This window comes from Opisthocomus hoazin, chromosome Z (genome assembly GCF_030867145.1).
Source record: "Opisthocomus hoazin isolate bOpiHoa1 chromosome Z, bOpiHoa1.hap1, whole genome shotgun sequence".
Lineage (NCBI taxonomy): Eukaryota > Metazoa > Chordata > Aves > Opisthocomiformes > Opisthocomidae > Opisthocomus > Opisthocomus hoazin.
The window spans coordinates 63638605-63663843 of record NC_134454.1 but is presented as its reverse complement, the minus strand read 5'-3'; the positions used below and the strand labels follow the sequence as shown (position 1 = coordinate 63663843).

The following is a 25239-nucleotide window of genomic DNA, read 5'->3' as shown; positions in this document are numbered from 1 at the left end:
GCGGCCGCGTGGCGCTTTTGTTGCCGGCAGCAACCGAAACCAAAACATTAGATGTGGCGCCCAACGTGGCGCACGGATAACGGCAGAGCTGAACAGCGGGTGTTAAAACTGCCTTCTTATGTTTTGTTAAATTTTGTTATACGCGTTTTTCTGTGTTAAATAGTCGTCGGTAAAAATGTTTCTGTCTTTCATCAGATGGCTGTGGTTTTTGAATCCTTATTTGCAGTATGTATTCAATGCCGTGCTGTTCATCATCGCTGGGAAAAAGATCAGGATGATAATTTTGCTGTACTGTACGATGTCGACTTATGACATGATAGCATCACTGTGTGTGAAATTAGGCTTGTATTTGCATGCGGCACTGAGGTCATTTCCATACCTCGGATCCTATGTCTTAGATTTTGTGAATAATCAAACCTAGTCTGTGGGGAAAACCGAAGGGGATACCCTCCCCCACTCTTTCGCCCCCCCCTCTCCTTCAGGCCAGTCCTAACGGCTTTTGATAAAGTACCCGTGGGATGCTCAGGGCAGCACTCTCCTTTTGTTATGCCTCCTGAATGGGTTTTGGTTTTTGTTTAGGGTTAAGCAAGTCGTTAAGAACATCGTGCAGAGACCTGCCCCGGGGCCGGATAGCTGTGAGTGGCTGGGTGTGTGGGACAGCATGGGCAGGTGTCTAGAGCAGTGGGCACCCCCGATGTGTTTTAAACTCACCCCTGAACAAATACAGAATCCGGACAATCTGGTAAAATATCTGAAAAAAGTGTGCTGCCACCCTGGGAACTCCAGAGAGACACAGATCACCACAATGTGCTGGGGTCTGGCCCACGCCTACCGAGCTGCCTTGTTCAACACTGTTCAGAGCCCTAAAGGGGAAAGCGGGGGGGAGGAACGAAGCAGCAGGCACTGCGACTGGCGCTGCCCCCCTAGCCAGCCCTGCAGCCCCTCAAGCCCAGCAGGCAGTCACAGCCCCCCCAGCCAGCACCACCGCTGCCACAGCTGCAGGGTCTGCCTCGGTTTCCCCGGCGGGCACAGCAGCTGCTCCAGCCCCAGCTCCAGCTGCAGGCATCGCAGCTGAGCCCAATGACCAACCTGTGCCAGTAGCAGTTGCCCCCGTAAAACTAAAGAAAGATGCAAAGAGAGCAGATCGCTCCGGGAGGGATGACGATGAGCCAGGGTCATCACGGGAGATAGAGACAGAGATCATCACCCGGTCCCTGTCCCTGGGCGAGCTGTGAGACATGCGGAAAGATTTCAGCCGCCACCCAGGCGAGCACATTGCCACCTGGCTGCTGCGGTGCTGGGATAACGGGGCCAGCAGCTTGGAGTTAGAGGGCAAGGAAGCCAAGCAGCTGGGATCCCTGGCCAGGGACCGGGGCATTGACAAGGCCATTGGGAAAAAGGAACAAATCCTCAGCCTCTGGAGGAGACTTCTGTCAGGCGTGAGGGAGAGGTACCCCTTCAGTGACAATTTTGTATGCTATCCTGGCAAGTGGACCAATATGGAAAGGGGTATTCAGTACTTGAGGGAATTAGCTGTGCGGGAGCTGGTTTACTGTGACACAGACGATGAGCAGGTACCCACAGACCCAGATGAACTCCAGTGCTCACAATCCATGTGGAGGAAGTTTGTGTGGAGCGCACCCTCCTCATATGCCAACTCACTGGCAGTTGTAAACTGGAAAGGTAAAGACGCACCAACAGTGGATGAGGTGCCTGTCAGACTTCACCAATATGAGGAAAGTCTCTCTTCCTCCCTTGTCTCAGCTGTGGAAAAACTGGCCCGGGAGGTCCGACAAATGAAAGAGAGTAGGTCCTACTCCCCACCTGTACGGGCCAGTGTCTCAGCTATTAGGGGCAAGCGTTTCTCTGCTCAGGAGAGGGAATACAGAGGCTACACACCACGGGGCACCCTGTGGTTCTACCTGCGTGACCACGGAGAGGACATGAGGAAGTGGGATGGAAAACCCACCTCAAGTCTAGAGGCACGAGTACGTGAGTTGCGAGGTAAAACAATCACAAAAGGGGACTCTGTTAGGAAAAATGCCACTCCGGTTTCCAGCAGCCAGCTCTCCAGACCAGGCAGACAGTTTGACCTTGATTCCGATCCTCTGGAGGGGACCTCCAAGTCATTTTTACAGCAGGTGAGCAGCAATTTCTCTGACGAGGATTAGAGGGGCCCTGCCTCCAGCCAGGTGGAGGAAAGGGACAACCGTGTTTATTGGACGGTGTGGATTCGGTGGCCTGGCACGTCAGATCCACAAGAGTATTGATAACTGTAAATGTAACAAATGTAACATGTAGGGGATGTTATCACTTCAGGTTGTCAGAAACAAGTCTTGGTTCTTTGTGAATAATTCCCACGGTTGCAAGACAAGGGACTCCTGAATAATCCCTTTAGGCGCCTGGGCCTTGGGAGAACAGGTATGCAAACTACAGAGATAAGGAGGCTGCAGGATAATCTGAAGACCCCTGCCGAGAGACGCCAAACAAACATGTGCGACGGACATTACCATATATTAATGAATTCTTGGAAAAGCCATTACTATGATAAACATTTCTTGGAAATGTAATGAATATGTATGTTAACATAGCATAAATACCTAGTAACTGTGTCTCTTCGGTGCACACGTTTGGAGGAGAGATCCCCCGTGTGCCCGGCGCCGCAATAAAGAATACCTGCTTAATAGTCTGCCGACTATTGAGTCTTCAATTCTGGCTTTTCACGGCATCAGTATAAAGCTCTAGTGGACACTGGTGCACAGTGTACTTTAATGCCATCAGAGTTCAAAGGGTCAGAGTCCATTTGCATTTCCGGAGTGACGGGGGGGTCCCAAGAGCTGAGTGTATTGGAGGCTGAAGTGAGCCTCACTGGGCAGGACTGGCAGAAGCACCCCACTGTAACTGGCCCCGAGGCTCTGTGCATCCTTGGGATAGACTATCTTAGGAGAGGATATTTCAAGGACCCAAAGGGGTATCGGTGGGCTTTTGGCATAGCTGCTGTGGAGACGGAAGAAATTAAACAGCTGTCCATTTTGCCTGGTCTCTCGGAGGATCCTTCCGTTGTGGGGTTGCTGAGGGTTGAAGAACAACAGGTACCCATCGCAACCACAACGGTGCACCAGCGACAGTATCGTACCAACCAAGACTCCCTTGTCCCCATTCACCAGCTGATCCGCCAGCTGGAGAGTCAAGGAGTGATCACCAAAACTCGCTCACCCTTTAATAGTCCCATATGGTCAGTAAGAAAATCTACTGGAGAGTGGAGACTGACAATAGACTACCGTGGCCTGAATGAAGTCACACCACCACCGAGTGCTGCCGTGCCAGACATGCTAGAACTTCAATATCAGCTGGAGTCAAAGGCAGCCAAGTGGTATGCTACAATTGACATCGCTAATGCATTCTTCTCCATCCCTTTGGCAGCAGAGTGCAGGCCACAGTTTGCTTTCACCTGGAGGGGCATCCAGTACACCTGGAATCGACTGCCCCAGGGGTGGAAACACAGTCCCACCATTTGCCATGGACTGATCCAGACTGCACTGGAAAAGGGTGAAGCCCCAGAACATCTGCAGTACATCGATGACATCATTGTATGGGGCGATACAGCGGAGGAGGTTTTTGAGAAAGGGGAGAAAATAGTTCAGATCCTTCTGAAAGCCGGTTTCGCCATTAAGCGAAGTAAAGTCAAGGGACCTGCACAAGAGATCCAGTTTTTGGGAATAAAATGGCAGGATGGGCGCCGTCAAATCCCAATGGATGTCATCAACAAAATAGCAGCTATGTCCCCACCAACCAGCAAAAAGGAAGCACAGGCCTTCCTGGGTGTTGTGGGCTTTTGGAGGATGCACATCCCAAATTACAGCCAGATTGTGAGTCCTCTGTACCACGCGACCCGGAGGAAGAATGATTTTGAATGGGGCCCTGAGCAACAACAGGTATTTGAACAAATTAAACGGGAGATAGTTCATGCCGTAGCCCTTGGTCCAGTCTGGTCAGGGCAAGATGTTAAAAACGTGCTCTACACCGCAGCTGGGGAGAATGGCCCAACCTGGAGTCTCTGGCAGAAAGCACCAGGGGAGACTCGAGGTCGACCCCTGGGTTCTGGAGCCGGGGATACAAAGGATCCGAGGCCCGCTATACTCCCACTGAAAAAGAGATTCTGGCAGCATATGAAGGCCTTCGCGCTGCTTCAGAAGTGGTCGGCACTGAAGCACAGCTCCTCCTAGCTCCACGATTGCCCGTCCTGGGCTGGATGTTCAAAGAGAGGGTCCCCTCTACGCATCATGCCACCGATGCTACGTGGAGTAAGTGGTTCACGCTGATCACCCAGCACGCCCGAATGGGAAACCCCAGTCGCCCAGGAATTCTGGAGGTAATCATGGACTGGCCAGAAGGCAAAGATTTTGGAGCATCGCCAGAGGAGGAGGTGACACGTGCTGAAGAGGCCCCACTGTATAACCAGCTGCCAGAAGATAAGAAACAGTATGCCCTGTTCACGGATGGGTCCTGTCGCATTGTGGGGAAGCAGGGGAGGTGGAAGGCTGCTGTATGGAGCCCTACACGACAAGTCGCAGAAACTGCCGAGGGAGAAGGTGAGTCCAGCCAGTTTGCAGAGGTGAAAGCCATCCAGCTGGCTTTAGACATTGCCAGTCGAGAGAAGTGGCCAGTGCTCTATCTTTACATTGACTCTTGGATGGTGGCCAATGCCTTGTGGGGGTGGCTGCAGCAATGGAAGAAGAACAACTGGCAGCGCAGAGGCAAACCTATCTGGGCTGCCCCATTGTGGCAAGATATTGCTGCCTGGCTGGAGCAGTTGGTTGTAAAAGTCCGTCACGTGGACGCCCACGTCCCTAAGAGTCGGGCCACTGAAGAACATCAAAATAACCACCAGGTAGATCAGGCTGCTAAGATTGAAGTGGCTCAGATGGATCTGGACTGGCAACATAAGGGTGAACTGTTTATAGCTCGGTGGGCCCATGACACCTCGGGCCACCAAGGAAGAGACGCGACACACAGATGGGCTCGTGACCGAGGGGTGGACTTGACCATGGACACTATTGCACAGGTTATCCATGAATGTGAGACATGCGCTGCAATCAAGCAAGCCAAGCGGGTAAAGCCTCAGTGGTATGGAGGATGATGGCTAAAATATAAATATGGGGAGGCTTGGCAGATTGACTACATCACACTGCCACAGACCCGCCAAGGCAAGCGCTATGTGCTCACAATGGTGGAGGCCACCACCGGATGGCTGGAAACCTACCCTGTGCCCCATGCCACTGCCCGGAATACCATCCTGGGCCTGGAAAAACAAGTCCTGTGGCGACATGGCACTCCCGAAAGAATCGAGTCGGACAACGGGACTCACTTTCGCAACAGCCTCATAGACACCTGGGCCAAAGAACACGGTATCGAGTGGGTGTATCATATCCCCTACCATGCACCAGCCTCTGGAAAGATCGAACGTTACAATGGGCTGCTAAAAACCACTTTGAGGGCAATGGGGGGTGGGATTTTCAAAAATTGGGATACCCATTTAGCAAAGGCCACCTGGTTGGTTAACACCAGAGGGTCCACCAACCGGGCTGGTCCTGCCCAGTCAAAACCTAAGCACCCCGTGGAAGGGGATAAAGTTCCTGTAGTGCACATGCGGAACATGTTAGGGAAGATGGTTTGGGTTAGTCCTGCTTCGGGCAAAGGCAAGCCCGTCCGCGGGATTGCTTTTGCTCAAGGACCTGGGTGTACCTGGTGGGTGATGCGGAAGGATGGGGAAGTCCGATGTGTACCTCATGGGGATTTAATTTTGGGCGAGAATAGTCCATAAATAAATTGTATAAAGTTAGTTGTTAAACAACCCTGTCACTGTCTGTTATCACTGTTATAATTGTTATATTTTGTACCAGTAGTAGCATAGTAAGAATCGTCCAGATTAAAGAAGGATGGACTTTTTCGATGAAAACCTAGCAGAGCACAGCGATGATGGGACTGGACCTGGTTTTCAACAACTGGCATCCAGCAACTTCATCAAGATCAACATCTCCTGCAGACTGTGGGCACGGGCCGCACCAGATACATCAGCCGTGAGCTCCGGATGCAGCAAGCGACCGCCCATCACCACACATCACCTCCCCTGCCACGGAAGACCATTACGACAGATGGAGCCTGAAGTCATGGATTAAATGAACTCAACGGACACTTTAGAGTGATGATCCATAGACTACGGGAATGATATCCGGAGACAGGAGAAGTGGTGGTGATCAACTGGACAATGGGGACCTGGGCATGACGGAGATGGTATGGAAGGGGTGGATAATGTCCTGGGTTTGGCCAGGACAGGGTTAATTTTCACGGGACTCCAGGAAGGGGCACAGCCGGGGGGTGGGGGCTGACCCCACCTGGCCAAACAGAGCCCGGTATTCCATACCATGTGCTGTCACGCTGGGTTCCGGTGGGGGGGGGGGGGGGGGGCGGCGGGAACGCACTCGCGGCTTGGGGGGGCGCGGCGCCGGTCCTGTTTCGGGAGAGCGGCTGTCTGGGTCGTACGGTTCGTTGTTGTGTTTTCTCCTTATTTGTACCGTTGTTGTTACTGTTTCCCTCTGTTTGCTGTTCTGTTAAACTGCCCTTATCCCGACCCACCAGTTTCTGCCTGTTTCTTTTCATTCTCCTTCGCACGCCGGCGGGGGGAGGGGCGGCCGCATGGCGCTTTTGTTGCCGGCGGCAGCCAAAACCAAAACACAGTTGCTCCCTCACATACAGAGCAACTTCACCACCTCTCCTTGTTGGCCTGTCTTTCCTAAAGAGTCTGTAGCCATCCATGACAGCATGCCAGTCATGTGAGTTGTCCCACCACATTTCAGTGACGGCGACCAAGTCGTAGCCGTCCTGCTGTGCAATGGCTTCCAGCTTCTCCTGTTTATTGCCAATGCTACATGCATTGGTGTAGAGGAACTTGAGCTGGGCTGTCGATCTCACCCCTGACACTGGGATGCCAAGCCTGGGCTCATCCCTAGTGAGCAGCTTTACCTGGATAAAGTCCCTATTCTGATACACTCTTCTGTTCGGTTCCAACTGCTTTTATTTTTATTGTGTTCCTAGTTTGGTCAGTACAATAAGGTTCAGAAAACAGGGGGTTTGGGACATGTTTTTTGATATCTTCTTTCTCTCAACTTTCCTAGTTTGGAAAGAAAGGATTGCAAAATGAAATAATTTACCAGCTGTAAAATAATGGAGCTTAATTAAACCACCCAATCTCCCACTGGTACTAACTATCAGTGTGTGAATCCTTCTGAGACTATTAATTTCAAAAGGTTTATTAAAGTATTATTACCATGCTTTCTCATTAACATTCATCTGAAACTTACTAAAAATCACCAAAACATAATGTACCTAGAAGTGTATTGCAAGATACACTCTCAAAGTCAAGATAAAAATATAACAATCCATATAAACAACACTGTCAAACAAAAGCTTGAATTCGATCTGTGTTTCTTGGCAAAGAAACCATGTAGCTGTTTTTTGGTGTATAATTTGTGAGTGTTACTGTAAAAAGATCATTTTACTCAGTGCTGCCCTGGTTTAGCAGCACCATGGACTTCTCCGTTGGAGACCTTTACATTTTTTGGTGATGTATTGGAATTTTTACCATGTTTCTAACTATTTGCTTCACACAGTGATTGCATGTCTTGTTCCCAGTTTATCATACAAATACAGAAAACGAACGGAGATTTGCTTTAAAGAGCTTTAAATAAAACAAGAGACACCAACCAAGTACAGCCACATAGGATAACACAACGAAACTGAGAAAATTATGATCAGCAACTTAAGAAGTAAGAATAAAGTTACTCAATTGTTTTTATGTTATTGTATCCCAGCAAGAGAGTTTTAAGCTGGAAAACACATAGTGGATCTGAATTAAGTTAAGGAGGAGCTCTTGTTGCACCGAAAATTGACATGGGGGAAACAGTAAAATGCTGTGCATCAGCATGCTTTGTTTGCAGCTCAACAGCGAAGATCACCATCATCAGAACAGAAACAGAGTTTGACATCAATGTTGTGGAAGAGATGGTGGCCAATGAATGTCCTAAGAGGTGAGAAAATGCAATATTTGAATAGGGGATACATCCAAACCTCTATCAGCCCTGGTAAACACTTCTGTAAAAGGATAAGGCAGCTTTCATATGTGCACTAAATGTTTATAAAAACTACCTTTCTTCTATGTCCTCTGGAGAAAGCACATTTACATGTACTTTTATCATGGTCATTTCTAAGGTCTCAGATCCAAACCACGCCTATTTGCAAGCCTTGGTACAAAATTGGGGCAGACATGCACGCTGCGTGCAGGGAGGGCATTTGGAGTCTCGGAGCTGGTAGATTTGCTTGGGACTCTTCCCCTTGGCCCTTAAGGCCAGCAGCACCTGGGTCACATTCTAGTACAAACCAAACCACATACATCCTCCAACACAGATGGTCATGAAGTCCGGTGAGAAATCTATTAAATAGTTTGTGGCACGTCACAGTCACAAGTTAAGGCCACCTCTCGGACAAAAACTAGGGGCCCTTTCGACGTTGGCACAGGTGTCCCATAACAGCATAAAACACACACCAGAATAAAATGAACATCGCTAAGAGGACCCCCAGTGGCAACTGTTTTAACAAATTAAATTGATTTATCAGACAATTGTGAACACGATTAAGCACTCACAACTGGACATTTAAAATGTGATATTCAGTAGCTGTTTGCACTGCACAGAGAAACATATAACTCTATTGTCAAGATGGAATAAAAGATTAACACATATTCTTTAAATGCATGGATGTGTGCAATACTTGCCAAATTAGCTGAGGCAACATGTCTTGCTCCACAAAAAAAGGAGGTGGGTTTACATGAAGTGTTTTCCCTTTACTGTAAATAAGTTAGTGTATGGCAATGTCTTTATGGAAAACTCTTCAGTTAACGGTTTTACTTAAGATCTGCTTTCCTCTTTACTTTATGTCTTCTATGGTAGTACCATAGATTCTTACTTGTGTAATGTAGGGACAAAATAACATCTACACTTGACAAGATACCAAGAAGAATGTCAAATATTTTTTAAAACAACAAAAAAACCTCTTTCCCTTCTGATACAAAAAAATTTTCATTTATAACAGCTGCCACTGGTGCTATGACATTTTAGCAAATCCAAAGTAAAATCCTGACATAAGCACTGAGAGTATTTGTATTTGTTAAATATCTGCTTGACCATCTTTCTGAAGAAGAGTCTAAAGACCATTTTTCTGTGAAGAGGTCACACTTTTATGCTGAAATTCCTTGCAAAACCAGACTGATCTACTGCTGAAGCCATTGAACATAAACTAATAGTTTCATCAGATCAAGTCATCATTAAGACTGAATGCCTAATACAGAAATAAAAATGTAAAGCTTTATGATGCATAGACATGATTTATTTTCCTTGAGAACAGCATTTCTTCTGCATGTAGGTTTTTCCTCTCAGAACCACATATAGGGGAAAAAAAACCCAAAATAAGACAGAAAAGGTGATTAGTGAATAAATGTCTCTGTATTTTACAGAGTTAAGTGACCCAACAGTTAATTCAAATGAATGCTGTATCACTAGAGCAATGTTAAAGACTCAGATTATTTCATTTCCTGTCATCTGAGATCTCTAACACCTACTGTAAGCTAAAAAAAAAATCACGCTTGGCATCTGTTTACTGGCACAGGAACAAAATGTACAGAAACAGAAGCAAGTATGGGTGAGAGCTGTTTCTCCTTAAGCTGAAATTCAACCTGTCTTGTTGGAAGTGGTGTGATGTCTTGGACTGGTGACCTGTAAAAGCACAGTTCTTTATTCTGTTGTGCAAAACCCAGCAAAACTCAATGGGTACTTACACTTTATAATGGTGCCTTCTGCTTTGGTGTATCAGAACTGAACAGTTTTTAACATGCAGAGAAGCAGCTCTTTCCCCTGCTAACGCACATATACACACACTCCTATTGAAAGGACATACAGAAGGAATGATTTGACGTTAACAGAAATCTAAACACCTTATTTACTCAGTTAATTTACTTGTAGATCTCTTCTCAAGCAAACAGGCAAACCAAAACACCAGTTTCCCATCTCACAGTCCTTGCATGAGTAAAGTCAAAACATTACACTTAACTATAGGGGTTGGACCTTAATTTCTTCACCCATTAACACTAAATTTAGTGTATCAGGAAACTGAAAGAGCATCTTACCTGAATTGGATCTTGTGTCAGTCTCATGGGCCCAATTTGTACTTCTGTAGTTGAAGCCTGCTAAAGAAGAGTAATACAGATTTTTTTTTTCCAGTCTGGTTCTTAATAAGATAACATTTTACATGCAAGAATGAAAGATCAAACAGAACCATGAAAGACTTTCAAAGGCAAGCATGCAAGTGACTATCAACCTTAATTTGGTTGCTTTGAAGTGTATCTTTTATGAACATATTTTAACAAACTCCTAATTTTCTTTTATTTGCTTTTAAGTTAAAAACTGTAGGGTTTTAAATAGGGAAACAAGAAACACCACTACCTTTTCCCTCTTTCCCCAACAGACTGCCTTGATTACAAAGAAGGACTTCTATTTTGTGTAAAACTACAGAAAGCTATTTTTTCTGGCCAAAGATTCCCTTATTCCTTTAAGTGTAATAGAGAACTTGTATTAAAGGTCTTGTGACATATATTCAACAATAATATTTTAATGGGTTTAGGTGGAAAAAAAGTGACTTTTCAGGTGAGAACTTGTTTGGATTGCAGATTAAAAATTGTTTTCCAGAAGCGCAGCCTTTAGTTTGCCATAAAAATCATTGCTACGATGTGAGCCATGATATTTTCAGAAGACGTGAGAGTGCATCATAACTTCAAGCTACTGCAAGTTAGCCAGCAGACCTTGGCTGTGGCTGCTTTGTTGCCATATTTCCTAGGAGTTGGACTACCTTAGTACTTTTTGCATCTTGATATATTTCAGTACACTTCTGTACAATACTAATTTGTTTCTCTTCAGACCATTAGCTACAGAAGGTTGTTAAGCAACTGAACAATACCTATGTCCTCCCACAGATACATGTACTTAAGGAAAAGAGTCTTTGAACCCTTAAAATATTGTTCCCCTCATGTATGGAGGATTATTTGCAAGTTAGCCATCTCCAGAAGGGCAGATTCTCTGCTTTCCAGGTACCAGTTAACCCAGGTGCATGGTGCAGTTGAGTTAAAGCAATCACTCCGCAAGCCATGCAATCTGAACAAAACTCTAATTGTAGGCAGATTCCCAGAATCATTCCCTGACACACAGGAATCCTGGAGCCTTATTTCTGCAGCATTTTGTTCTGCGGTGCTTTTTAGTTTGAGCCTTTTGTCCACATATTACCTTATTCTTAAATTTAGTATTTTTCAAAGGAATGGATATAAACATTCAAAATGGATAAAGTTACCAGTATTCAACCTTTTTTTCCTTAGAGAATACAACACAATGTTAAGTATTAACAGTCTTGCCTGCATGTGAGACTGTGGTATTATGTATAGCTACAACTGACACGTTGGACTTTCATGCACCACTGAGCATCAATTCTTCTGAGCACAACAATGTACGTCAGAAGGTGGTAACAGGCAGTACTCCAACAGATTAAACTACAAAGCCTACCACTGTTTTCCAAAGCAAAAACTGCCCCCAATATAAGTGTAGTTAACCTCTCCTTTTCTCAAATAAAAGCTTTGCTTCCCACGAGCTCCTGCCATAGCAGAATGTAACTTAATGCCAGTAAGCGTATCAGAACAGAAATGAAAGTTAGCACCTGTCACCAACTGTGAGTTATGAGTAAGGTTAGAGAAACAGTTCTCTGAAAGCTCCCAACCCCTCTTGACCTCTACCAAAAAAGAAAAATAGCACATTCACACTCCAATGGTATTATACAGGAAACCCTTAAATACATATTTTATCATGATTCATTTTGCTTAAAAAAAAAAGTTTTAAAGTAGTCTCACTAGGTGAATCTGTAAGAATACACAACAGACTTGGCTCAGCATCAGTGCAAAAGCTGCTTTTTTCACATTGCACAGCTCTGATTGTCCCAGCATGTATTGATCAAGAGCGTGGCATCCTCCACAAAAGACAGTTACAACACAGATATTTATATGATTATCCATTTATTCATGGTATTAGTGAACTGACAATGAACGCCTTCCACTTTTCTGCTACTTCAGAGGACATCCAGGTTTAATTACTCTGTTTTGTCTAAGACGGTAGAACTGTGTCTAAGACATAGATTGATGCAGGCAAGTCTATTAGTCATTTTACAGAGATCTCTTTATAGGGTAGCCACTTCTTTTAGCCTGGTTATTTTAAAAAAACAACAAAAAATCCACACAACTGTGACTCAGGGTTTCTCTCCCTGCTGCTTCTGTGTCAGCATCATGAGTAGAAAATATATCAACAGAGGGACCTAAAAATCAGGGTCTCTCTCTCTTCCCCCCTCCCAGTTTCAGGGTGTTCCTGCCTTACTAACAGTAGGAAAGCTTCATGAGGATTAGAAAATCTGAGAGCCCTGATGTAGCTGAACTTGCCCCTGTCCTGCTCTGAGCAGACATGCTAGGGTCGGAACCACATAAGGATGCAGAAAAGGTGCTGCTGTATCTGAAAGATTGCCATGTATAACCTTTAAGCCCCTAAATTGCTCAACTTCATTGCTTATACAATGCACAGAAACATATGAGACCCTCAGATTAAGACTAGTAATGAATCTGAGCATAAGAAGGATTAACAAGCCTGCTCATCAGATACAGCAAAAAGTATGTCTGAAATCTTCCTTCCTGGACTTCGAGTTCTGAGTTTTGTTTACAAGCTGAATCAGTCCCTTGGATTTACATGCCCAGATTACTCTGGGTACAAGTGACTGTCTCAATTTTCTCTTTCTAAGTACAGCTAGAGCAGGCAGCAAGAACGAAGACATGAGTGCCTGGCATTCACAAAGGTCCTATGGATCTCTTCTTGGCCTGAAGGAACTAATTCCAGAGCTTGCTAACTCCCAGAAGAATCTGACCATGTGAACATTGCGTATTAGTGATACCACAACCATACATCTGCTCGTTTCCTGACTTAAGTGAATATCTCATTGCTGATAATTTCCAATTTAAATAAATCTCTCATTATTTGATTGCCTGTCAGGAAGGACTGCTAATAGATCTGCAACCTAAATCAATTTGTACAGTAGCTCATGACAAATTTTTCTGGTAAAACATGTGGAGACAAGAATGGTTCGAAAGAGGTCAGTGAGAAAATCCCTGATTTCAGCGAGCAGAGGAACAGACACAGGGTTGGACGCAAAGAAATAAACTAACCATCTGGATGTAACAAAAGCTTAAAAACAGTGAAGAAATTTTTGTTTTAACATTTTAAACTGTCCGATATTATTTTCAGTATCATTCTAACCTCTTAGGCAATCTCCACAGGAATCAGCTATTAATCAAAGAATAAAAGAAAAAGTACCAATTTCTTTCTTAGAAAGAAAGAGTACTTTCTTAAATCCTGTGTTTTTCTGTAAATCAGTGATCACCATAGTATCATAGCAGTAACATTAAGTAAAATGCACTTACTGCTTCATTAAAGTTCCACCCTTTTAAATCACCAATAAAATAATCATTACTCCCCCATACAGGTGCAGACTTTCAGCCCCTGCAGTTTAAGAATCCTCAATAATTAGTAAAACAACCACTGTAAAAATAATGACTAATTAGTACAGCACAATCTTCTTGAATAATCCTTCATTGTTGCAGAGCAAAAACTGCAACTAGAGCCAACCAAGTGGTGGAGCAAAGGTGTTGGTGAGTTCAGCCTCTTGGAAAGGCTCAGGATGGATGTGCCTGTTGAGAAGTATCATACAGACACCAAGGTCCCTATGGGCACCCTTTCGCCCTGAAGACTCCTGTCCCCTACCCACTGGATCTTCTTTCCCCTTTAGCCACCCCCACATGATGCATCACTTCCCTCACCTCTGTGGTGTGTTTTCAGACCTCTGTTACTTTGGTTTTGTAAGTGAGTATCGGGACTCTCTGTTCAACCCAGCCCTCACTGCACTCCTGCGTTCCCCTGGCTCCATCTCCCCATCTTTGCTAGGGCTTAGTTGCATTTCTCTCCAGCTCAGCTTTCCTCTTCTACACCACTGGTGAGGGTTGACATCTCAACCCATCCTTTGACTGTTACCATTTCCGTATTCGATTATACCAGTATTTTCAACCTCAAACCCCTTCCTTTTTTTTCCTGGCCAAAATGCAGTCCTGAAAAGTATTACAGCCATGTGTGATCACCACACTGGTCTTAGTCTTGCTTGATTCCCTCACATGACATAAGGGCCCACAGTTGTTCTCCAACATCACTGGCCTGGAGCTGGTGTCCTGCTCCTCTTCCTGCTACAACACACCTGACCAGGGCATACAGCTTCTCTTCCACTGTTCAGCAACATTACGCCCCTCTCTTCTTCTCCTTGCTTTCTTCATCTTGTCTTTCTTAGCAGAACTATGTTCCAATCTTTCTCCTCCTCTTTTACTTTTTTACCACTTCTAGTCCATTCAGCTCCCATGCACTGGCATTTTTCTACAGTTTAACACTTGGCTGCTTTTCCTCTGTTTGGAGTCTGATGGGTCAGACTTCTGTTATGGAAGCTCCCAGAGTTGGCAGTGGCTAAGTCAACGCCACTGAAGCCTTATTTCTTCTAAACAGTATGTATGTTTGGTCATTATGTTCAGTTACTAAAACAGTTACTAAAACAGTATGACCTTACGTTAAGCTTAGAGCTGAGCTATCGAACTACATAATGCTTCTCTGGACTCGTCAGAAGGGTGCCATCTGGCTGGCACGAGGGGAGCAGCTGGTGGGGCAGAATGAGTCGACAGCCTTCTGGTGGGGGCCAGGCAAACGCAGGGGATGAGCAGCTCAGAAAGCAGACACACAAGCAAAGTGGAAGCGTCAGGAAGGGGAAAACGGAAAAAACAGAACTTGACAATAGAGTTGGTAGAGAATGGGACCCCCTGAAAAGAGAGCTAGGAGAGTAGCTGTACTGGTGACGAGCAGGGGCAGCCGGTCAAATGAAAGAATCAGGGAAGGATGGAGTCTGGAAAAGCCACGGAGGTCAGGCCCAAAGCCATCTCACTCAGGGCAAGTCTCCAGCAGGAGAAATGTGTAGTCATCTATCCGGTTTGTTCCCTCAGCCTTTTCCAGTTTATCATTTAGGGGCTTCTTGAGTCAGAAGTGGCATCTTTATGAAAAGGGCTCTTCATTTTTCTCCTGTAAATCCCTCCCTTCTTTAACACACATAACTATGTAGACAGGTCAAGCTGTTCCCTGTAACAGCTGAAGCTGGCAAAGAGGCCTGAAGTAGCCAGCTGACACTTGTAAAATAATTCTGTGAGTTCTGATATAACAAATGTGAGCCTGATACAAAATGATAATTAAAGTAAGAATATTATATTAAGACTTTTTGCATTCTGTAGACATTTTGATAGCATCTTCCTTATGAATACATTATGATAACAGGAAGTAGAACAATCAAGCAGAAAGACACTAGTTTGGCATTATTTTTGGTAAATTTGGCATATAAACTACCATTGTCAATCAGTCCTCAATTGTGCTTACAGCAGCAGCTGCTTTCAGACCTGTCAAGGGAAAATAGACTACAAAAACTCCACAATCCATGCAGAGTAGTCCATGTCTCTTTTATTCCTATAATTTGCAGAATAAGGCTTCCAACAGAATCTGGAAGCAATCCTGCACGTTTGTATGCACAATTTCTCGCCACATATATTTTTCTTACATGGATTCAAGTCTCATGATCTGCACATTGGTCCTACTAAGACCAGTACTACAGTTCTGGTTCTTGATGTAAGCACCAAATAGATTTGGTGTCCAAATTACAGGTGATTGAATGCACTTGACTAGAACATCCCCCAGTAAAACACCACAAATCTCTGGGGAGATTTCTAACCCCATTCCCATGTCCTTTTTAGAAGCTCTGTGAGGAACAACAAAAAGTCAGTCAGACCAACCAATCTTGGCCCAAAATCCTCTCTCCAGAAGTGGCCAAAAGCAGATGACACACTGAAAAAGGCACAAACAGAACAAGCACAGAGTGACACTGTCCCTTATGCCACCTAAGCTCGATGTTGATAGCTCATCTCAGCTTATGCTTTCCTTACAGAAAAAGTCACACTAACTCTTCTTCAGCACATCATATTGTCCATTTACCTACCATATCTACTTGTGCTATGTTTTATCTCTAAACGTATGGTCTTATCCAGTATGGAAACAGAATGTAGTTCCTAGATGATCTTTGGTACCCTCTAAGGAAGACTAGTGTGTCATTATCCAGTTTTTACTCCTCTGGCACCAGTTTAAAGAACAGGTGGCACACCTTAGTTAGTAGTTCAGCAATTTCAGATTTATGTTCCTTGTGAACTCCTGGTTCAATACGCCAGCTGGGTCCTGGCAATCTTTCCTTCTCCTTCACCTCCTCCCTACAGCAGAGAAATACATGGCCCACATCCCCAGAACTACTACCCACATGCCTCTTGCTCAACATCAGAGTGCCCAGAGAGGTGGCTCAGATGACTTGTCAGCTATTCGCATTGCTTGAGAAGGGCACGGTCTCACAAGATATAGTTATCATTATCAGTGCATTCACTGTCAGTGAAGTTTTTAGGCCAATGACATAAAAACCCCAAAGTGTAACAAAAATGTTATAAATAAATTTTAATAGGTAAAATATATACCAGGAAGACATCAAATTACAAAATGCTACATTACAGTCTGATACAAAACACTTCTCTTTCAAGAAATTCTATCCTCAAAGCATTCTGTCTTCCTCACTTTAAATTCAGTATTGATTTTAAGGAAAAAAAAAGATTATATTCCTTAATGGGTTTCTTGTTAATGTTTTACATGCAAGTCTACAGAAACAAGAAAAATGCAGCATAGTTGGCTGATTTCCTGCCTTTTGATGAGAAAACTAACCATTTATTCCTCTTTACAGGAAGCTACTCTTAGGTATTGCAGGTTCCTTGTTCTTGTGTTTATGCAGAAATTTAGAAGTATGTTTGCTAAGAATTGGCTGGATTCCTATAACACAGGAATAGAAAATTTGAGAAACCAAACTGGCTATGACAAGGTATCTTTTCAAGACAACAGCTTCTTATGCACAGATGCTGTTAATTTGTTCAAAAAGGAAAAAACTGCACCAAACATCCAAAGAGCCAAAAACACCCTGTGGCATTTTTTCCTAATTAGGGGGCTGAGTCATGGCAAAAATCTAATGCATCAACTTCCAGTAGTACTTTGACCAGGTATTGCTGCTCACAAAGCAGCAGGACACATAAATTAAGAGCATACCTTTCTCCACTGACTAGCTACTGTGCCTCAAGGTCTACACCAGTAGGAAACTTCCTTCCCTTCCCCCAAGTACTCAGAAACTGAATAGGAAGAAGGGCCTGACTAATGTTTAGAGATGCTCAGTGAAACACCAGTAAGTAGAGAATCACAAAACTGCTGGCTTGAAGGGAGCCCTGAAGGTCATGTAATCCCCCCAAGTGGTGCTATCACAATGCTAGATCAGGTCAAGCATGCCTGGGCCTATCTGTTTTCAGCATGGCTGCTGCTCAGACAGTCAGCTCTGAGCTCATATTGACAAGAAAGGAATTAAAATACATAAACTGGCCAAGTGCTTTAGCTTTTGAACTACTGTGTAAGAGAAATATCTGCTAACATAATATAGCCCTATGTTATTTCACTCCTTTTCCCTACCTGTAAAATTGAGTAAATTCAGACCAAATTGGCACCTTTTTCTCTTTTTTGAAGACATGCAAAAAAATTTCACTTTGAAATACTTTCAAAACTGACATCGAACAGACAGCATGGACTCCTCCAGAGATACGAAACTTCAGTAACTCTCAGTGTAACTATTGTGGCAAGTTGCAAAATGGTGGCTTCTTTAAGAAAAACACACTTGCACATTTTAATCCAGCAGCACACAGATAATAAAGAGACAGGTTTGTGTCACAAACAGCAACGTTTTTAGACTTGTGAAAAGAAAACTAATTACAAAATGCAGTCCCCAGTGAAACTGAGTTTATTTTGAACATTGACTTTGTCAACAGAAGTTTCTCTGAAAGTGTATTTATTTTGTTAGCACACACATTTCACTTCACCAAATACACATGGCAGGAAAGTTACGTTAATGTCCTTGCAATGTGCAGAGGCATGGGGAAAATAAACTTTTCCAAACATGTGTCAAATAATGAGAATATGCCCAAGTCTTGTGGATCTCAGCATGTTGAGACTTCTTTCTGTAAATCCATTTATCATTAATGCCCATGCTCAGCTTTCTAACAGCAGCAGTTACACGCATTACTGGAGAATCCAGTCAAATCTCCTTACATCAGTCTTAGGGAAAAACACAGCAGCTAAGCCTGAGCTGTTTCAGAAATACTCATACTGGCATTTAGGAGAGAGCAAAATCCAAAGCTATAAACACAGAAAGATTTACAAAGTGACCTTATTTTCATCTTTGTGTGTTCAGGTAGTCAAAAAAGCAACCATTGTGAGGATAGGCACAAAGAGCCAAACAAAACAAATTCATGTTGCCGTGTAAATTTATGATGAACCCACAAGTTCAATGCTGTATGCCATCTTTTATTTTCCTTGAAAAACGTGAACTAAAACTAGAAAAATTAAAGAGAAAGCAACAAGAATAATCATAGATATTCCAAGAATTCTTTGGAGAAAGAAAAAGACCAGGCTGCTTCTGTGTCCTGGGTTTGGCCAGGACAGGGTTAATTTTCACTGGACTCCAGGAAGGGGCACAGCCGGGGGGGGGGGGGGGCTGACCCCACCTGGCCAAACAGAGCCCGGTATTCCATAATTCCATACCATGTGCTGTCACGCTGGGTTCCGGTGGGGGGGGGGGGGGGCGGCGCGGTGGGAACGCTCTCGCGGCTCGGGAGCGTGTGGCGCTGCTGCGGTCCGAGAGAGCGGGTCTGTTTCTGTCGTGTTTTCTCCTTATCTGTATCGTTGTTGTTCCTGTTTCCCTCTGTTTGCTGTTCTGTTAAACTGCCCTTATCCCGACCCACCAGTTTCTGCCTGTTTCTTTTCATTCTCCTCCGCACGCCGGCGGGGGGAGGGGCGGCCGCGTGGCGCTTTTGTTGCCGGCAGCAACCGAAACCAAAACAGTTAATTTGGCGCCCAACATGGGGCGGGGATAACGGCAGGGCTGAGCAGCGGGTGTTAAAACTGCCTTCTTACATTTTGTTAAATTTTGTTATACACATTTTTCTGTGTTAAAATAGTCGCCGGTAAAAATGTTTCTGTCTTTCATCAGATGGCTGTGGTTTTTGAATCCGTACTTGCTGTACTTGTTCCCTGTGGTGCTGTTCATCATTGCGGGGAAAAGGATCAGGATTATGATTTTACTGTACTGTACGATGTCGACTTATGACATGATAGCATCACTGTGTATGAAATTAGGCTTGTATTTGCATGCGGCACTGCGATCATTTCCGTACCTCGGGTCCTATGTCTTAGAATTTGTGAATAATCAAACCCAGTCTGTGGGGAAAACCGAAGGGGATACCTTCCCCCACTCTTTCACCCCCGCCTCTCTCCTTCAGGCTGGTCCTAACGGCTTTTGAGAATTTCGAGTACCCGTGGGATGCTCAGGCCAGCACTCTCCTTTTGTTATGCCTCCTGAATGGGTTTTGGGTCTTGTTTAGGGTTAAGCAAGTAGTTAAGAACATCATGCAGAGACCTGCCCCAGGGCTGGATAGCTGTGAGTGGCTGGGTGTGTGGGACAGCATGGGCAAGTACCTAGGGCAGTGGGCACCTCCGGTGTTTTTTAAACTCACCCCTGAGGAAGTACAGGATCCGGACAAACTAGTAAAGTATCTGCAAAAAGTGTGCTGCCACCCTGGGAACTCCAGAGAGACACAGATCACCGCAACGTGCTGGGGTCTGGCCCACGCCTACCGAGCCCTGTTCAACACTGTTCAGTGCCTTAAAGGGGGAAGGGGGGGAAACGAAGCAGCAGGCACTGCGACTGGCGCTGCCCCCCCAGCCGGCCCTGCAGCCCCTCAAGCCCAGCAGGCAGTCACAACCCCCCCGACCGGCACCACGGCTGCTGCAGCCACTGCTGTGGTCCCAGCTCCCCTGGCGGGCACGGCAGCGGCTCCAGCCCCAGCTCCAGCCACAGGCACAGTGACCAAGCCCAATGACCAACCTGTGCCGGTAGCAGTCGCCCCCGTAAAACTAAAGAAAGATGCAAAGAGAGCAGATCGCTCCGGGAGGGATGACGATGAGCCAGGGTCATCACGGGAGATAGAGACAGAGATCATCACCCGGTCCCTGTCCCTGGGCGAGCTGCGAGACATGCGGAAAGATTTCAGCCGCCACCCAGGCGAGCACATTGCCACCTGGCTGCTGCGGTGCTGGGATAACGGGGCCAGCAGCTTGGAGTTAGAGGGCAAGGAAGCCAAGCAGCTGGGATCCCTGGCCAGGGACCGGGGCATTGACAAGGCCATTGGGAAAAAGGAACAAACCCTCAGCCTCTGGAGGAGACTTCTGTCAGGCGTGAGGGAGAGGTACCCCTTCAGTGACGATTTTGTATGCTGTCCTGGCAAGTGGACCAATATGGAAAGGGGTATTCAGTACTTGAGGGAATTAGCTGTGCGGGAGCTGGTTTACTGTGACACAGACGATGAGCAGGTACCCACAGACCCAGATGAACTCCAGTGCTCACAATCCATGTGGAGGAAGTTTGTGCAGAGCGCACCCTCCTCACATGCCAACTCACTGGCAGTTGTAAACTGGAAAGGTAAAGACGCACCAACAGTGGATGAGGTGCCTGTCAGACTCCGCCAACATGAGGAAAGTCTCTCTTCCTCCCTTGTCTCAGCTGTGAATAAATTGTCCCGGCAGTTCCAGCAAGTCAAAGAGGATATGTCCTAGTCCCCACCTGTGCGGGCCAGCATCTCAGCTATTAGGGGCAAGTGTTTCTCTGCTCAGGAGAGGGAATACAGAGGCTACACACCACGGGGCACCCTGTGGTTCTACCTGCGTGACCACGGAGAGGACAGGAGGAAGTGGGATGGAAAACCCATCTCAAGTCTAGAGGCACGAGTACGTGAGTTGCGAGGTAAAACAATCACAAAAGGGGATTCTGTTAGGAAAAATGCCGCTCCGGTTTCCAGCAGCCAGCTCTCCAGACCAGGCAGACAGTTTGACTTTGATTCCGATCCTCTGGAGGGGACCTCCAAGTCATTTTTACAGCAGGTGAGCAGCAAATTCTCTGACCAGGATTAGAGAGGCCCTGCCTCCAGCCAGGTGGAGGAAAGGGACAACCGTGTTTATTGGACGGTGTGGATTCGGTGGCCTGGCACGTCAGATCCACAAGAGTATAAAGCTCTAGTGGACACTGGTGCACAGTGTACTTTAATGCCATCAGAGTTCAAAGGGTCAGAGTCCATTTGCATTTCCGGAGTGACGGGGGGGTCCCAAGAGCTGAGTGTATTGGAGGCTGAAGTGAGCCTCACTGGGCAGGACTGGCAGAAGCACCCCATTGTAACTGGCCCCGAGGCTCCGTGCATCCTTGGGATAGACTATCTTAGGAGAGGATATTTCAAGGACCCAAAGGGGTATCGGTGGGCTTTTGGCATAGCTGCTGTGGAGACGGAAGAAATTAAACAGCTGTCCATCTTGCCTGGTCTCTCGGAGGATCCTTCCGTTGTGGGGTTGCTGAGGGTTGAAGGCTGTTGTTACAGGTACCCATCGCAACCACAACGGTGCACCAGCGACAGTATCGTACCAACCAAGACTCCCTTGTCCCCATTCACCAGCTGATCCGCCAGCTGGAGAGTCAAGGAGTGATCACCAAAACTCGCTCACCCTTTAATAGTCCCATATGGTCAGTAAGAAAATCTACTGGAGAGTGGAGACTGACAATAGACTACCGTGGCCTGAATGAAGTCACACCACCACCGAGTGCTGCCGTGCCAGACATGCTAGAACTTCAATATCAGCTGGAGTCAAAGGCAGCCAAGTGGTATGCTACAATTGACATCGCTAATGCATTCTTCTCCATCCCTTTGGCAGCAGAGTGCAGGCCACAGTTTGCTTTCACCTGGAGGGGCATCCAGTACACCTGGAATCGACTGCCCCAGGGGTGGAAACACAGTCCCACCATTTGCCATGGACTAATCCAGACTGCACTGGAAAAGGGTGAAGCCCCAGAATATCTGCAGTACATCGATGACATCATTGTATGGGGTGACACAGCGAAGGAAGTTTTTGAGAAAGGGGAGAAAATAGTTCAGATCCTTCTGAAAGCCGGTTTCGCCATTAAGCGAAGTAAAGTCAAGGGACCTGCACAAGAGATCCAGTTTTTGGGAATAAAATGGCAGGATGGGCGCCGTCAAATCCCAATGGATGTCATCAACAAAATAGCAGCTATGTCCCCACCAACCAGCAAAAAGGAAGCACAGGCCTTCCTGGGTGTTGTGGGCTTTTGGAGGATGCACATCCCAAATTACAGCCAGATTGTGAGTCCTCTGTACCACGCGACCCGGAGGAAGAATGATTTTGAATGGGGCCCTGAGCAACAACAGGTATTTGAACAAATTAAACGGGAGATAGTTCATGCCGTAGCCCTTGGTCCAGTCCGGTCAGGGCAAGATGTTAAAAACGTGCTCTACACCGCAGCCGGGGAGAATGGCCCAACCTGGAGTCTCTGGCAGAAAGCACCAGGGGAGACTCGAGGTCGACCCCTGGGGTTCTGGAGCCGGGGATACAAAGGATCCGAGGCCCGCTATACTCCCACTGAAAAAGAGATTCTGGCAGCATATGAAGGCGTTCGAGCTGCTTCAGAAGTGGTCGGCACTGAAGCACAGCTCCTCCTAGCACCACGATTGCCCGTCCTGGGCTGGATGTTCAAAGAGAGGGTCCCCTCTACGCATCATGCCACCGATGCTACGTGGAGTAAGTGGTTCGCGCTGATCACCCAGCACGCCCGAATGGGAAACCCCAGTCGCCCAGGAATTCTGGAGGTAATCATGGACTGGCCAGAAGGCAAAGATTTTGGAGCATCACCAGAGGAGGACGTGACACGTGCTGAAGAGGCCCCACTGTATAACCAGCTGCCAGAAGATAAGAAACAGTATGCCCTGTTCACGGATGGGTCCTGTCGCATTGTGGGGAAGCAGGGGAGGTGGAAGGCTGCTGTATGGAGCCCTACACGACAAGTCGCAGAAACTGCCGAGGGAGAAGGTGAGTCCAGCCAGTTTGCAGAGGTGAAAGCCATCCAGCTGGCTTTAGACATTGCCAGTCGAGAGAAGTGGCCAGTGCTCTATCTTTACATTGACTCTTGGATGGTGGCCAATGCCTTGTGGGGGTGGCTACAGCAATGGAAAAAGAACAACTGGCAGCGCAGAGGCAAACCTATCTGGGCTGCCCCATTGTGGCAAGATATTGCTGCCTGGCTGGAGCAGTTGGTTGTAAAAGTCCGTCACGTGGACGCCCACGTCCCTAAGAGTCGGGCCACTGAAGAACATCAAAATAACCACCAGGTAGATCAGGCTGCTAAGATTGAAGTGGCTCAGGTGGATCTGGACTGGCAACATAAGGGTGAACTGTTTATAGCTCGGTGGGCCCATGACACCTCGGGCCACCAAGGAAGAGACGCGACATACAGATGGGCTCGTGACCGAGGGGTGGACTTGACCATGGATATCATCGCACAGGTTATCCATGAATGTGAGACATGCGCTGCAATCAAGCAAGCCAAGTGGGTAAAGCCTCAGTGGTATGGAGGACGATGGCTAAAATATAAATATGGGGAGGCTTGGCAGATTGACTACATCACTCTGCCACAAAGCCACCAAGGCAAGCGTTATGTGCTCACAATGGTGGAGGCCACCACTGGATGGCTGGAAACCTACCCTGTGCCCCATGCCACTGCCCGGAATACCATCCTGGGCCTGGAAAAACAAGTCCTGTGGCGACATGGCACTCCCGAAAGAATCGAGTCGGACAACGGGACTCACTTTCGCAACAGCCTCATAGACACCTGGGTCAAAGAACACGGTATCGAGTGGGTGTATCACATCCCCTACCATGCACCAGCCTCTGGAAAGATCGAACGTTACAATGGGCTGCTAAAAACCACTTTGAGGGCAATGGGGGGTGGGACTTTCAAAAATTGGGATACCCATTTAGCAAAGGCCACCTGGTTGGTTAACACCAGAGGGTCCACCAACCGGGCTGGTCCTGCCCAGTCAAAACCTAAGCACCCCGTGGAAGGGGATAAAGTTCCTGTAGTGCACATGCGGAACATGTTAGGGAAGATGGTTTGGGTTAGTCCTGCTTCGGGCAAAGGCAAGCCCGTCCGCGGGATTGCTTTTGCTCAAGGACCTGGGTGTACCTGGTGGGTGATGCGGAAGGATGGGGAAGTCCGATGTGTACCTCATGGGGATTTAATTTTGGGCGAGAATAGTCCATAAATAAATTGTATAAAGTTAGTTGTTAAATAACCCTGTCACTGTCTGTTATCACTGTTATAATTGTTATATTTTGTACCAGTAGTAGCATAGTAAGAATCGTCCAGATTAAAGAAGGATGGACTTTTTCGATGAAAACCTAGCAGAGCACAGCGATGATGGGACTGGACCTGGTTTTCAACAACTGGCATCCAGCAACTTCATCAAGATCAACATCTCCTGCAGACTGTGGGCACGGGCCGCACCAGATACATCAGCCGTGAGCTCCGGATGCAGCAAGCGACCGCCCATCACCACACATCACCTCCCCTGCCACGGAAGACCATTACGACAGATGGAGCCTGAAGTCATGGATTAAATGAACTCAACGGACACTTTAGAGTGATGATCCATAGACTAAGGGAATGATATCTGGAGACAGGAGAAGTGGTGGTGATCAACTGGACAATGGGGGACCTGGGCGTGACGGAGATGGTATGGAATAAGGGGTGGATAATGTCCTGGGTTTGGCCAGGACAGGGTTAATTTTCACCGGACTCCAGGAAGGGGCACAGCCGGGGGGTGGGGGCTGACCCCACCTGGCCAAACAGAGCCCAGTATTCCATACCATGTGCTGTCACGCTGGGTTCCGGTGGGGGGGGGGGGGGGGGCGGCGCGGCGGGAACGCTCTCGCGGCTCGGGAGCGTGTGGCGCTGCTG

General features: G+C 46.6%; 1 protein-coding gene across 4 annotated transcripts in view; it reads right to left on the bottom strand.

The window, feature by feature from the left end:
* Positions 1-25239, bottom strand: part of PDE8B (phosphodiesterase 8B) — a 90008-nt gene that overhangs the window by 42720 nt on the left and 22049 nt on the right. For 3 of the 4 annotated variants that reach the window (XM_075410684.1, XM_075410687.1, XM_075410686.1), the window contains exon 2: positions 10238-10297. In XM_075410684.1, the coding sequence (XP_075266799.1) occupies positions 10238-10297 (60 nt within the window). The remainder of the gene's footprint in view (positions 1-10237; positions 10298-25239) is intronic. The other variant, XM_075410685.1, reaches the window with a different exon arrangement.